The sequence below is a fragment of the Bombina bombina genome, chromosome 2 (assembly GCF_027579735.1).
Source record: "Bombina bombina isolate aBomBom1 chromosome 2, aBomBom1.pri, whole genome shotgun sequence".
In the NCBI taxonomy this organism is placed as follows: Eukaryota; Metazoa; Chordata; class Amphibia; order Anura; family Bombinatoridae; genus Bombina; species Bombina bombina.
Window position 1 is genome coordinate 1,136,712,617 of NC_069500.1, and position 15,673 is coordinate 1,136,728,289.

Below are 15,673 nucleotides of genomic sequence, written 5' to 3' on the forward strand. Positions count from 1 at the left end.
TTCGGTCGAATGACTGGGGATAGTGGGTAGGGGACTGATACTTAACAGCTTTGCTGTGGTGCTCTTTGCCTCCTCCTGCTGGCCAGGAGTGATATTCCCACTAGTAATTGATGATGTTGTGGCTCAACATATCCAGAAATAAATAAATGTATCCGGTAAGCATACATTTATTTTTTTTTCTTCTTAGACACAAAATTTTCCAAAGACATGCAGACAATCAGGATGGTAAAATGTGTCTTCCTTCAGCAGTGAACTAGATAGAGACCATTAGTTTGATGGTGGCATCTTTTGAAGTTGTTCTGTTTGCACGATCTCATATAAGACTTCTAAAACTAAATGTATTTATTTTTTGCTCTGAGTGATCACAACCCCAATGTGTTTGTTTCCCAAAATATTCATCAGTGATTACCATATTAAGTTCTCTCTGCTCGTAGTTGGAAATTGGCAAGCGGGTGTGAGAATTCTTCCAGAATGAGTTTCTAAAAGTTTCGTGAAAATGCAGTGCTTAAAGTGACATTAAAAACAAGTGTAAAATTCTCATACAGTGTTTCAGTAAATATGGTAAAGCATAGCAATACACAATACATTTATTCTTTCTATTCCTGCAATTACTAAGTAAAAACTGTGCTCCCCCCCCCCCCTTCCTTCCAAATGCATTGGAGACCTGCAGTGCATACGGCAGTTATCCTTTGATTGTTGTGTATAAGGAAATCCGACATTAAAGGGACATTAAACACTTTGAGATAGTAATATAAAATGATATATATATATATAGAGAGAGAGAGAGAGAGTTATTCAAGGGAAGGCAGTATAGTGTACTGAAATCTAAGAAGCTCCCTTCTTAGATTTCCCAAAATCCCAAAATGTACAGCCCAATCCAAGTGAACAGTTCGATAACGCCATATATAGTACCTCCGGTTGTATTAAGCACACATTCCTTCCATAGGACACTTGAATAGTGGTGAGTCAGTACAAGCTTGTGACAAACTGGTAACAAACTGAGGAAATATAAAATGCCTCAAACAGCCTTTTGTTTTTCAGAACAACATGTATAGATACAAGTGTTTATGGATTTTATACATTTTGCATATATTGTTGTTACATTTCTTGTTCTCTCCATTTCCCTAATATTATTCACAAGTTGTAGGATAACGAAGGTAACAATTTCTTTATGTTAGAAAGAAGGCTCTAATTGTTTTGGTACAATGGCATATAATATATGTTTGCCTATAATAAGAGTAAGGTTATCTTATCCACTTTAGTTTAATACTTTGCAACTGTGTATGTGTACTATATATATTCTTTGCCCGGTATGACAAAGGTTAAAGTTTAAAGTTTTATGTTCACTAACTCACACATTGGAAAGTGTTCCAATTAACCAATGAAAATGTTTTCTGCTTTTTAAATAGAACAGCACAGGTGCATACAACCATCTATGATTACGGCATTGCGCCGAAACATGTTAGCTTGAAGTACCATGTGCTGACTGCTTGTATTGACCCTCCATGGGTTATTATTTATATTTATATATATAAACTTTGCAATATACTTTCATAATGAATTTTGTTGACCTTTTCCTGTAATTCCATTTTGAAATTGTTATCTTTTTAGTTCCTGTTAGAAATGGAAGTGCGGAACACTGTTATTTTCAACACAGCCATTGGCTGCACACTCTAGTGACCTATTTATAACTGTCAATAAATGGCTAAAGCAGAAAAGGTAACCTAAGTTACACCATGGCAGTTCCCAATGTTTTATAGACACTAAAACATTAAACTTATTTTGTCAATATTTAAACAGCTAATGAAACTTCAAAAAATACATCTACATGTTATTCTCAGTCTTATCGTTTCTTTGAGTACTTCATTCTATCTAGCATTTATTTAGCGTTTAATGCTTCTTTAAGTCTCAATTTTTTTACTTAGAGAAGTGCCTCTGACTGACTGCAGCAAAGGAGACAGAGAACATGACTTCCCCCTGACTTTTCATTGGGTGTATCGTCTGCATTTTTTCTAATTGACAACAACATTTTATATGCTCTTAAAAAATTGTTTTTGCACACAGATTTTTTTTTTAATGGACTTTAATATCGCTTAAAATTCTCATTTGTAGGTGTGGGGGTCTTAAATGGTTTGTTGTATGCAGTGGGCGGCCATGATGGTCCCTTGGTGAGGAAAAGCGTTGAGGTTTATGATCCCTCTACGAGTATGTGGAAACAAGTTGCAGATATGAACATGTGCAGGAGAAATGCAGGTAGGTGCCATAAACTGCCTTCTATCAAGGGTTCAAATGTATTTATAGCAAGATAAATTAACAAAACTGATGTCTATATACAGTTTTATTCCACACACTTCAAAAATGCTAAAGGGAAACATTTGTATTAGAAATCTCTTTGTCATCTAAATAATCATTCAATGTGTATACAAAAACCTTCTGAGGGCTAGATTACAAGTGGAGCGCTATTGATTGCCCCGCTTGAGCATGATGCGCAAGAAGTAAGCTATTTGCGTGTTAAAAGGAAAATGTTTTTGCTTGTGCTCTAACCGAACACGTGCAAAAAGCCACTTACAGGATAATGTCCTTTTATTAAATAGAATATTTCTATATATATGTGTATATACCTATACCAACATATCTATTCCTATAGGTATAGATATGTATTTTACATGAACAGTATCAGATATATATATATATATATATATATATATATAAGTTTATATTAGAAAATAAATGTACTTTTTATTATTAATGTGTGTGTATATGTAGACATGTGTATGTATGTATTTCTTTTTATTTATTTATAAAATATTTTACCAGGAAGGATACATTGAGATTTCTCTTGTTTTCAAGTATGTCCTGGGTCCACAAAACATTGCATTGATACAATAGGGTACAATAAAATACAAAAACAATAATAATACACAATATATGCAATTTTTTTTACATAGAACAGATAGGAAATATATAATCAACCATGACAGGTGCATTCTGTTTTGAGATATGTAGAGAGGGATCTCTTAAAAGATATTAGGCTTGGGGAAGGTTTGAAAGTGTGCGGGAGGTCACTCCATAACAGTGGCGCTATGTTAAAGCCCTTTGAGCACTTTTTTGTGCAATTTTTATTAGATGGTGTTGTTATTAGTGTAACTGTATTTTTTATGTGTTTTTGTGCAACTTTTTATTCAAGCGTATCAGTTAACCAGAGGTTGTGCTATCCCGATGTGCGTTAAATTAAATTGCACTTAAGCGAACCCGTTTACTTTCAACTTGTTATACACACACTACTTCCGACGCAAGCAAACACCCACGATACACCTCTTATAACTTGCACTCCACTCGTAAGCTGGCCCTGAATGTTTTGTATAAATATCTTGATTAAATGAATATGCTGTTATCTCTTTTCTGTTCATGGTAATAGACTGTAACTAATGTATACAATTTTAGGTATGTATTTAATGTGTTAAGCATTTACAATAAAATACAATCCTTCATTCTAAATGCCATGTTAATTTTATAAAAGATATTAATTTGATATGTTTGTATAAAATAAATACGTCACATACTGAAGGAGATTAGGGGAGCTAGGGTGTATATCAGTCAGACACCAGTAGGGTGCAGACTTGTACTAAGAGGAAAAGATTTTAGGGCAAATGTTTACAGGAAGATTTCGACCCTTTCGCTTTCTTAATTTCCAAGTAGAGTTTCTGTGCACTGTTTATTTATTTACATTTTTACAAGCTGATAACATGTATTTTTGAAAGATTCAGCAGTTTAGCAATTTATTTTTAGTGGTTGTGAGAGTAATATACCAGGGAAGAGCTGTAGATGTAGAGTATCAAGACTTTAGCAAAGCATTTGACACTGTCGCACACAACAAATTTACTCACAAATTTGCCTTGGAGTAGATGCTAAGATTAAGTGGGTGGAATGCTGGAAGGAAGAGGGTTTTAATTAATGGACTATATTAAAATGAGGGGTCAGTTACTAGTGGTGTTCCCCAATGGTCAGTTATGCGGCCTTCTTTTGTTTAACATGTTCATTAGTGATATTAGAAGTAGGCTCCAGGGGAAGGTGTGCTTGTTTGCTGATGATACAAAAATTTGTAACAGAGTTAATGTTCCAGGAGGATTGGATCAAATGAGTGATATTAAAAAACTGGAGGACTGCGCAAATAAATGGGATCTGAAATTTAATATTACCAATTAAAATTAAGCATATAGGATCCAAAAATCCAAAGGTCAATTATAGTCTCAATGATACATTACTGACTATAACTAAAGAGGAACGGGACTTGGGAATTATTATTTTAGATGGTTTAAAATTAGACAAATCAGCATTTCAGCCAGTAAGGCAAGTTGAATACTTGGTTGCATTGGGTGAGTTATTATTAGCAGAAATTGCTGGATTCTTATGCCACTTTACAGATCGCTAGTTAGGCTTCATCTGGAATATTATGTACAGTTCTGGAGACCATATCTCCAGAAGGATATAGGTAAACTAGAAACTGTCCAAAGAAGGGCTACTAAAATGATGCATGGTCTAAAATATAAAAAAATATAAAACATACAAAGAAAGGCTCTTTTATCTAAATATGTATAGTTTATAGGAGAGAAGGGAAAGAGGTGACATGATAGATACCTTCAATTGTATGAAGGGACTTAATAAAGTGAAAGCTGAAAGTATTTTCCACAAAAAACATAATTTATGCTTACCTGATAAATTCCTTTCTTCTGTAGTGTGATCAGTCCACGGGTCATCATTACTTCTGGGATATTAACTGCTCCCCTACAGGAAGTGCAAGAGGATTCACCCAGCAGAGCTGCACATAGCTCCTCCCCTCTACGTCACTCCCAGTCATTCGACCAAGGACCAACGAGAAAGGAAAAGCCAAGGGTGAAGTGGTGACTGGAGTATAAATTAAAAAATATTTACCTGCCTTAAAAACAGGGGCGGGCCGTGGACTGATCACACTACAGAAGAAAGGAATTTATCAGGTAAGCATAAATTATGTTTTCTTCTGTTAAGTGTGATCAGTCCACGGGTCATCATTACTTCTGGGATACCAATACCAAAGCAAAAGTACACGGATGACGGGAGGGATAGGCAGACTCTTTATACAGAAGGAACCACTGCCTGAAGAACCTTTCTCCCAAAAATAGCCTCCGATGAAGCAAAGGTGTCAAATTTGTAAAATTTGGAAAAAGTATGAAGCGAAGACCAAGTTGCAGCCTTGCAAATCTGTTCAACAGAGGCCTCATTCTTGAAGGCCCAAGTGGAAGCCACAGCTCTAGTAGAATGAGCTGTAATTCTTTCAGGGGGCTGCTGTCCAGCAGTCTCATAAGCTAAACGAATTATGCTACGAAGCCAAAAAGAAAGAGAGGTAGCGGAAGCTTTTTGACCTCTCCTCTGCCCAGAGTAAATGACAAACAGAGAAGACGTTTGTCGGAATTCCTTAGTTGCCTGCAAGTAAAATTTTTGAGCCCGGACTACATCCAGGTTGTGCAGTAGACGTTCCTTCTTTGAAGAAGGATTTGGGCATAAAGAAGGAACAACAATCTCTTGATTGATATTCCTGTTAGTAACTACCTTAGGTAAGAACCCAGGTTTAGTACGCAGGACTACCTTATCCGAATGAAAAATCAAATAAGGAGAATCACAATGTAAGGCTGATAATTCAGAGACTCTTCGAGCCGAGGAAATAGCCATTAAAAATAGAACTTTCCAAGATAACAACTTTATATCAATGGAATGAAGGGGTTCAAACGGAACGCCCTGTAAAACATTAAGAACAAGGTTTAAACTCCATGGTGGAGCAACAGTTTTAAACACAGGCTTAATCCTGGCCAAAGCCTGACAAAAAGCCTGGACGTCAGGAACTTCTGACAGACGTTTGTGTAACAGAATGGACAGAGCTGAGATCTGTCCCTTTAATGAACTAGCAGAAAAACCCTTTTCTAAACCTTCTTGTAGAAAAGACAATATCCTAGGAATCCTAACCTTACTCCAAGAGTAACCTTTGGATTCACACCAATGTAGGTATTTACGCCATATCTTATGGTAAATCTTTCTGGTAACAGGTTTCCTAGTCTGTATTAAGGTACTAATAACTGACTCAGAAAACCCACGTCTTGATAAAATTAAGCGTTCAATTTCCAAGCAGTCAGCTTCAGAGAAGTTAGATTTTGATGTTTGAAGGGACCCTGTATCAGAAGGTCCTGTTTCAGAGGTAGAGACCAAGGCGGACAGGATGACATGTCCACCAGGTCTGCATACCAAGTCCTGCGTGGCCACGCAGGTGCTATTAGAATCACTGATGCTCTCTCTTGTTTGATTCTGGCTATCAATCGAGGAAGCAACGGGAAGGGTGGAAACACGTAAGCCATCCTGAAGTCCCAAGGTGCTGTCAGAGCATCTATCAGGACTGCTCCTGGATCCCTGGATCTGGACCCGTAACGAGGAAGCTTGGCGTTCTGTCGAGACGCCATGAGATCTATCTCTGGTTTGCCCCAACGTCGAAGTATTTGGGCAAAGACCTCCGGATGAAGTTCCCACTCCCCCGGATGAAAAGTCTGACGACTTAAGAAATCCGCCTCCCAGTTCTCCACTCCCGGGATGTGGATTGCTGACAGGTGGCAAGAGTGAGACTCTGCCCAGCGAATTATCTTTGATACTTCCATCATAGCTAGGGAGCTTCTTGTCCCTCCCTGATGGTTGATGTAAGCTACAGTCGTGATGTTGTCCGACTGAAACCTGATGAACCCCCGAGTTGTCAACTGGGGCCAAGCCAGGAGGGCATTGAGAACTGCTCTCAATTCCAGAATGTTTATTGGCAGGAGACTCTCCTCCTGACTCCATAGTCCCTGAGCCTTCAGGGAATTCCAGACGGCACCCCAACCTAGAAGGCTGGCGTCTGTTGTTACAATTGTCCAGTCTGGTCTGCTGAATGGCATCCCCCTGGACAGATGTGGCCGAGAAAGCCAACATAGAAGAGAATTTCTGGTCTCTTGATCCAGATTCAGAGAAGGGGATAAGTCTGAGTAATCCCCATTCCACTGACCTAGCATGCACAGTTGCAGTGGTCTGAGGTGTAAGCGTGCAAAGGGTACTATGTCCATTGCCGCTACCATTAAGCCGATTACCTCCATACATTGAGCCACTGACGGGTGTTGAATGGAATGAAGAGTGCGGCAAGCACTTTGAAGTCTTGATAGCCTGTCCTCTGTCAGGTAAATCTTCATTTCTACAGAATCTATAAGAGTCCCCAGGAAGGGAACTCTTGTGAGTGGAACGAGTGAACTTTTCTTTTCGTTCACCTTCCATCCATGTGACCTTAGAAATGCCAGCACTAACTCTGTATGAGATTTGGCAGTTTGAAAGCTTGAAGCTTGTATCAGAATGTCGTCTAGGTATGGAGCTACCGAGATTCCCCGCGGTCTTAGTACCGCCAGAAGAGCACCCAGAACCTTTGTGAAGATTCTTGGCGCTGTAGCCAATCCGAATGGAAGAGCCACAAACTGGTAATGCCTGTCTAGGAAGGCAAACCTTAGGTACCGGTAATGATCTTTGTGAATCGGTATGTGCAGGTAAGCATCTTTTAAATCTACAGTGGTCATGTACTGACCCTCTTGGATCATAGGTAAAATTGTCCGAATAGTCTCCATCTTGAACGATGGAACTCTTAGGAATTTGTTTAGGATCTTTAAGTCCAGGATTGGTCTGAAAGTTCCCTCTTTTTTGGGAACCACAAACAGATTTGAGTAAAACCCCTGTCCCTGTTCCGATCGTGGAACTGGATGGATTACTCCCATTAACAAGAGCTCTTGTACGCAGCGTAGAAAAGCCTCTTTCTTTGTCTGGATTGTTGACAATCTTGACAGATGAAATCTCTCTCTTGGAGGAGAGTATTTGAAGTCCAGAAGGTATCCCTGAGATATTATCTCTAGCGCCCAGGGATCCTGAACATCTCTTGCCCAAGCCTGGGCGAAGAGAGAAAGTCTGCCCCCCACTAGATCCGATCCCGGATCGGGGGCCCTCAATTCATACTGTTTTGGGGGCAGCAGCAGGTTTCCTAGTCTGCTTGCCCTTGTTCCAGGACTGGTTAGGTTTCCAGCCTTGTCTGTAGCGAGCAACAGCTCCTTCCTGTTTTGGTGCAGAGGAAGTTGATGCTGCTCCTGCTTTGAAATTACGAAAGGAACGAAAACTAGACTGTCTAGTCTTGGCTTTGGCTTTGTCCTGAGGCAGGGCATGGCCTTTACCTCCTGTAATGTCAGCGATAATCTCTTTCAACCCGGGCCCGAATAAGGTCTGCCCTTTGAAAGGTATATTAAGCAATTTAGACTTAGAAGTAACATCAGCTGACCAGGATTTTAGCCACAGCGCCCTGCGTGCCTGAATGGCGAATCCTGAATTCTTCGCCGTAAGTTTAGTAAGATGTACTACGGCCTCCGAAATGAATGAATTAGCTAGTTTAAGGACTCTAAGCCTGTCCGTAATGTCGTCCAGAGTAGCTGAACCAATGTTCTCTTCCAGAGACTCAATCCAGAATGCCGCTGCAGCCGTGATCGGCGCAATGCATGCAAGGGGTTGCAATATAAAACCTTGTTGAACAAACATTTTCTTAAGGTAACCCTCTAACTTTTTATCCATTGGATCTGAAAAAGCACAGCTATCCTCCACCGGGATAGTGGTACGCTTAGCTAAAGTAGAAACTGCTCCCTCCACCTTAGGGACCGTTTGCCATAAGTCCCTTGTGGTGGCATCTATTGGAAACATTTTTCTAAATATCGGAGGGGGTGAGAACGGCACACCGGGTCTATCCCACTCCTTAGTAACAATTTCAGTAAGTCTCTTAGGTATAGGAAAAACCTCAGTACTCGTCGGTACCCGCAAAATATTTATCCAACCTACACATTTTCTCTGGTATTGCAACTGTGTTACAATCATTCAGAGCCGCTAACACCTCCCCTAGTAATACACGGAGGTTTTCCAGTTTAAATTTAAAATTTGAAATATCTGAATCCAGTCTGTTTGGATCAGAACCGTCACCCACAGAATGAAGTTCTCCGTCCTCATGTTCTGCCACCTGTGACGCAGTGTCTGACATGGCCCTAATATTATCAGCGCACTCTGTTCTCACCCCAGAGTGATCACGCTTACCTTTTAGTTCTGGTAATTTAGCCAAAACTTCAGTCATAACAGTAGCCATATCCTGTAATGTGATTTGTAATGGCCGCCCAGCTGTACTCGGCGCTACAATATCACGCACCTCCCTCTGAGCGGGAGATGTAGGTACTGACACGTGAGGCGAGTTAGTCGGCATAACTCTCCCCTCGTTGTTTGGTGAAATTTGTTCAATTTGTACAGATTGATTTTTATTTAAAGTAGCATCAATACAGTTAGTACATAAATTTCTATTGGGCTCCACTTTGGCATTGCAACAAATGACACAGGTATCATCTTCTGAATCAGACATGTTTAACACACTAGCAAATAAACTTGCAACTTGGAAATACAATTCAAATAGAATAATATTAAAACGTACTGTGCCTTTAAGAAGCACAGAAGATCTATGACAGTTAAAAATTAATAAATTGAAACAGTTATAGCCTCAATCCTTGTAAACAACACAACTTTAGCAAAGGTTTAATCCCATTAGCAAAGATAACAATTTCTGAAAGCAGGAAACAAATTACAGAATAAAAGTTTTTATTTCAGTCAAACTATAATTCTCACAGCTCTGCTGAGAGAAATTACCTCCCTCAAAATAAGTTTTGAAGACCCCTGAGCTCTGTAGAGATGAACCAGATCATGCAGGGAATACAATGAGTTGCTGACTGAAATATTTGATGCATAGTAAAAGCGCCCCTCCCCCACACACACAGCAGTGAGGGAGAACAGAAACTGACAGAAAAAACAGATTTAAGCAACTGCCAAGTGGAAAAATGGTGCCCAAACATTTATTCACTCAGTACCTCAGCAAATGAAAACGATTTTACATTCCAGCAAAAACGTTAAACATAATCTCTAGTTATTAAACAGCTTTATGTCTTTCTTACAGTGTAATTCTAGTGAAGTACCATTCTCCCAGAATACTGAAGTGTAAAGTATACATACATGACATTATATCGGTATGGCAGGATTTTCTCATCAATTCCATTGTCAGAAAATAAAAACTGCTACATACCTCTATGCAGATTCATCTGCCCGCTGTCCCCTGATCTGAAGTTTACCTCACTCCTCAGATGGCCGAGAACAGCAATATGATCTTAACTACTCCGGCTAAAATCATAGCAAAACTCTGGTAGATTCTTCCTCAAACTCTGCCAGAGAGGTAATAACACACTCCGGTGCTATTTTAAAATAACAAACTTTTGATTGAAGATATAAAACTAAGTATAATCACCATAGTCCTCTCACACGACCTATCTAGTTGCTGGGTGCAAGAGAATGACTGGGAGTGACGTAGAGGGGAGGAGCTATGTGCAGCTCTGCTGGGTGAATCCTCTTGCACTTCCTGTAGGGGAGCAGTTAATATCCCAGAAGTAATGATGACCCGTGGACTGATCACACTTAACAGAAGAAAAAGAAATACCAAAACTGGGGGTCACAATCTTAAAGTGAATGTCAATTTTCAGCAATGAGTGCCCGGTTTTTAAAAATACTTTTAAAAACAGGGGCACTTTCATTGATGAAAGTTTACATTGCACCGGATTTGTAGAAATACTTACCTTTTACTTCTGCAAAGCCGGATCGCCGATCCCAGCCTCCGTTCCTCTGTACTGACGTCAGAAATGACAAAACCGGCTTCCTCCAATCATGGCTTGCACCCCAGAGCGTCCATCTCGTGATGCCCCGGCTGTGATTGGAGGAAGCCAGTTTTGTCATTGCTGTGGTTGTACAGCAGGAAGTAGAAGGCGGGGGATCATCGATCCGGCTTTGCAGAAGTAAAAGGTAAGTATTTCTACAAATCCGGTGCAATGTAAATTTTCATCAATGAAAGTGCCCCTGTTTTTAAAAGTATTTTTAAAAACCGGGCTCTCATTGCTGAAAATTGACATTCACTTTAAGTTAGAAGGTAGCAGGTTCAGGAAAATGTGAGGAAGCATTTTTCTTTCATACAAAAGAAACAATCAGTAACACTAAGGGTGTGTTACTACTAGGGGGCGCACAGGACCCTAAATGATTACTATGTAAATAGGCTAAGAGAGAAGAGAACAAGATATTACATGTAATAACTAGAATAAAATATACTATATGAAATAATGTAAACAAATAAGAAACAATTCTTATAAATATGGGACTATGAGAAACATAGGATACAACACAAATAATAACAAATGCAGTAATAAGAAATTCCTGAAAGGTTCTTATCTGGAAATGCTGTCTTCTTCTGCAATGTTATATAGATGGTAAATGTCCCAATTGGGGTGGGAATAGTCTCAAATGATGAATATGATCAAATACCAGGATGATCAATGATCAGGAACACAGATGATGACTGGAGTCAGCTGCTTTGTCAGGGAAATCAGGATCTAAGAGCAAGTTTTCTATGTGAAAAAATCACAAAAAGACAAAGGCGCCTCCTGGTGTAATACAGTTGGTGAAAGAGATTTGTTAGGTAATCAAAAAGGTACTCACAAGTGGAGCAGCACCCAATTGCGCTAAATCAAACAGACTGGGATCTCACAGTGTCCCAGCTCACTGACCCTGCAAGGAAACTGGTTTCTCCAATGTCTTGCCGGACTGACAGAGCTCAGACTCTCACAAAGAGGTTTACATAAAACCACATTTTATTAATAAAATACAAATCTCAGTGTCTCATGACACTAGATATTAAAAGAACAAGCAACGCGTTTCTCAGACTGCTGTCTGTTTCATCAGGCTTCTATTGATACAATGAGAGTACTGGCTTAAATAAAAACATATGACCAATCCCAGCTCATTAACACCTGACACACCCAACCAGGTGTACTAATTGGTCTCAATATAACCACTGACATAATAAACAAAATAGAATGACAATCTTTAAACATCTAAAAACATTTTAAAAATGTATCATGAGAATGAGTATATATATATATATATATATATATATATATATACACACATACACACATACACACATATACATACATATACATATATATATATATATATATATATATATATATATATATATATATATATATATATATACATATACATATATACACATATCTACACACATACATATATACACATAAGGGTTAACATAATGAGTCTATCCAATCTTGTGAACAAGGTCTTGTCTTATTGACATATATATTCCTTTAAAATATAATTACTAAAACATGACCCACATTACCTCTGTATTAAAACTGTAAAAACAAAAGTCAAAATAAAATGTTAAAATACAATATACTGTATTTGTCAAAACGGAACCTATGTGCATTCTATGCTCTTTATACTTAATTACAGATATGTATATAAATAGAAAGATATTTAGCAATGTGTGCATTATAATAATCTTGTTTCCATTATTGCCTCTAATTATGACTTTTGACATATGATGTTTTTAAAAATATCTTTTTTCATTCAGATCAGCAATGTACAATTTGCTCTAAGTTTGTCTGATCCTAAGAGTGATTTACTTCCTGACACATGGTTTACTTCCTTATACATTATAAGTCACAGGGCCACTGAGGACCTATCATCAATTGTTAAGGGATGACCACAAAGCCAATCAGGGCTAGGCTAATACAGCCCACATGCATAGCATAGTTGTTATGTTTAGAAGGTGACAGCCTAATATGGGAAGAGTCCACAACCTGAGCCTACAATAAAATGTTAATTAATAAAAAATTGATTATACTATGTTCTTATTTATACTAATATGCGGCTGCTAGTGAGATACTATTAGACTCTAATATACATGTTGTTCTAAAAATAAGACCAAAAAGTGAAAGAAATGTGATAATAGTACAGGGCAATAAACTATAATGTGTGCAAATAACAGAGTAGATTTGCAACTTATAGAACTGTGATTTGTAATGTGTAAGATTCATTGCTAATAAATGTAACTAGACTTACTGAAAAATAGTCTAAATGTGTAAATGAGAGAGAGAAGATATTCTCAATCCCCCCCCCCCCAAAACTAACTGCAGTAAAAATACTAGCCAAGAAAAACCATCTCATTTATTACCAATTACAATTCTAACTATAAAGTTCTAAAAAGGATAATCAACAAACACTGGTACCTGCTTAAAAAGGATCCTATCCTTAAAGGAATACTAGATGACTCACCTAGTGTAACATTCAAAAGAGCCCCTACAATTAAGCAAAAGATAGCTCCAAGCAAAATAATAATGTCAAAAAGAGTATCCAAAATTGGAACTGCGGTTAATAATAACTATAGTAAAGGATCCTTTAGATGTGGGAAGAAACGATGCAATATGTGCAAATATGTGACCCATGGGACCACTAGTGCCACCTCTTCTACCTCGGGTTATACGTATCAACTAAGAGAAAGGTTAGATTGTGGTTCTAACTATGTAATATATCTTCTTACCTGCATTTGTGGGGCACAATATTTAGGCAGGACCATACGTAAAATCAGAAGCAGATGGGGTGAACACTATAGAAATATAGTCAAAAAAAGCCCTAAACATAGTGTAATGAGACACTGAGATTTGTATTTTATTAATAAAATGTGGTTTTATGTAAACCTCTTTGTGAGAGTCTGAGCTCTGTCAGTCCGGCAAGACGTTGGAGAAACCAGTTTAATTGCAGTGTCAGTGAGCTGGGACACTGTGAGATCCCAGTCTGTTTGATTTAGCACAATTGGGTGCTGCTCCACTTGTGAGTACCTTTTTGATAACCTAACAAATTTTTGATTCATATGCTTTTTTGGAGGTGGGTCAGTCTCCTCCTAAAAAGTTTAATGCTCTTTTTTTCAGGTCAGTTGCCTAATTTATTAGACAGCTGACTGGTCTTCTTTGTATACTTTTTCTTAATTGTTCCTTTTTTGGATGTTTTTTCGGTTATTCAAAAGCAGCCTTTGGTAGGAAGTCCTTCAGGCAGTAATCCTGTTTTTTTTTTTATTTTGTTATTTTTTTTTTTTTATATATATATATATATATATAGCTAAATAAATAAATAAATAAAAACTAGAAAAATGTATTGTGAAACAAGAGAAACTATATGTCATGCTTGTCCCACCCTCATTACTCATGGACTTTACTGCTTGGGTATTCGTTTCCCAAGATCCTGGACTCTCACCACCTGTATAAAATAAAAGCTAATTTAGACTTACCCAATAAATTAATTTTTTTCATGGTGTTGAGAGTCCACGAAACCCCACGCTGTTATTTTTTTCTAGTGGTAGTTTTGTATTTTTTGCCCATCTTTTTTCCTGCTCCTTTATCTGCTCTGTTTTCTTTTCCTACCTCTTTTTTGCTTGGCTATACATCAGCCTTGTTGCCAATAGGTGGGAGGGGTTTTATAGGGTTCTTGGAGTTTCGTAATCCACGAAACCCTACCCTGTTATTATACATCAGCCTAGTTACCATAGCGTTGGGAGGAGTTTTATAGGGCTCTTGGAGTTTGGGAATCCACAAGACCCTACACTGTTATTTTTTCTGATTTTTTTTTTTTATAATTTTTTTCACCTCCTTTTTTTTCTCCTGTTTTTGCTTGTTTCCTTTCCTACCTTTCTTGCTTGGCTAAACGTCAGACTAGTTTCCAGTAAGGTGGGAGGGATTTCTTTCAAATAGGTGATAAGAGTCCACAATCCATTACTCCTGGAAATTACCTTTCCTGCCACTAGGAGGCAAAGATTCCCAAACCTCAGAGCTCTATATGAACCCTCTTACCTCTATGGTAATCAGTCTTTTCTTTGCCTCCACTGGAGGTAGGTGAAGAAAAAAGATGTGCAAGTGTTTATTTTATTTTAGGGTTTCCTGGTTAGGACCCTGGAGTTCCACTCTTCAGTACTGACTTAGTCATGAGGGACATATTTGTAGTATTAGGCATTAAGCTTATCTTTTTCCATCTAAAGGGGAGGAGAGTCCACGGCTTACATGTGGCTAGGATTACGGCATGAGAGCCAAAACATGTTAGCTTGATTTTCACTCTTTTTTTTTACCTACCAACACAGTTTTTACCCCGGGGGACACTGGACCCTGAACAAATGTTTTCTTAATAAAGTATTTATCTTTTATTCCCCCTGCTAGAATCGGTGCTCCATTTTTTTTCTTTTTTTTTCCTTTTAGTAGCTTCATGCATGGAAGTAATAGGTTTGTTAGTGGCAGCATCAGATGCAGGGCCTTTTGCTCAGCTTCATATGAGGCCTCTTCAGCTTTGCATGCTAAATCAGTGCAACAGGGATTACTCCCAGTTATCACAAATTATCTTCCTGAGTTCTCTTGTAAGACAATCTATCTCATGGGGGTTAGTAATTTCAACAGATGCAAGTCTGTCCGGCTGGGGTTCTGTATGGGGCTTGTGTCTTGCTCAAGGAGTTTTGGCACCCTGGGAGGCCAGGTTGCCTATAAATATTTTTGAACTCTAAGGAATTCACAGGACTCTTCTCTTTTGGCCCCAGTTAAGGATAGAATCCTTCCTTCAGTTTCAATCAGACAATGTTACAGTTGTGGCTGTCAATCACCAGGGGGGTACCAGGAGTTCCTTTGCGATG

General features: G+C 38.4%; 1 protein-coding gene across 1 annotated transcript in view; it reads left to right on the top strand.

Moving 5' to 3' along the window:
- KLHL2 (kelch like family member 2) overlaps window positions 1-15,673 on the top strand; it is a 445,714-nt gene that overhangs the window by 405,106 nt on the left and 24,935 nt on the right. The window contains 1 exon segment of the mRNA XM_053703800.1: window positions 2,113-2,253. Within this exon segment, the coding sequence (XP_053559775.1) occupies window positions 2,113-2,253 (141 nt within the window).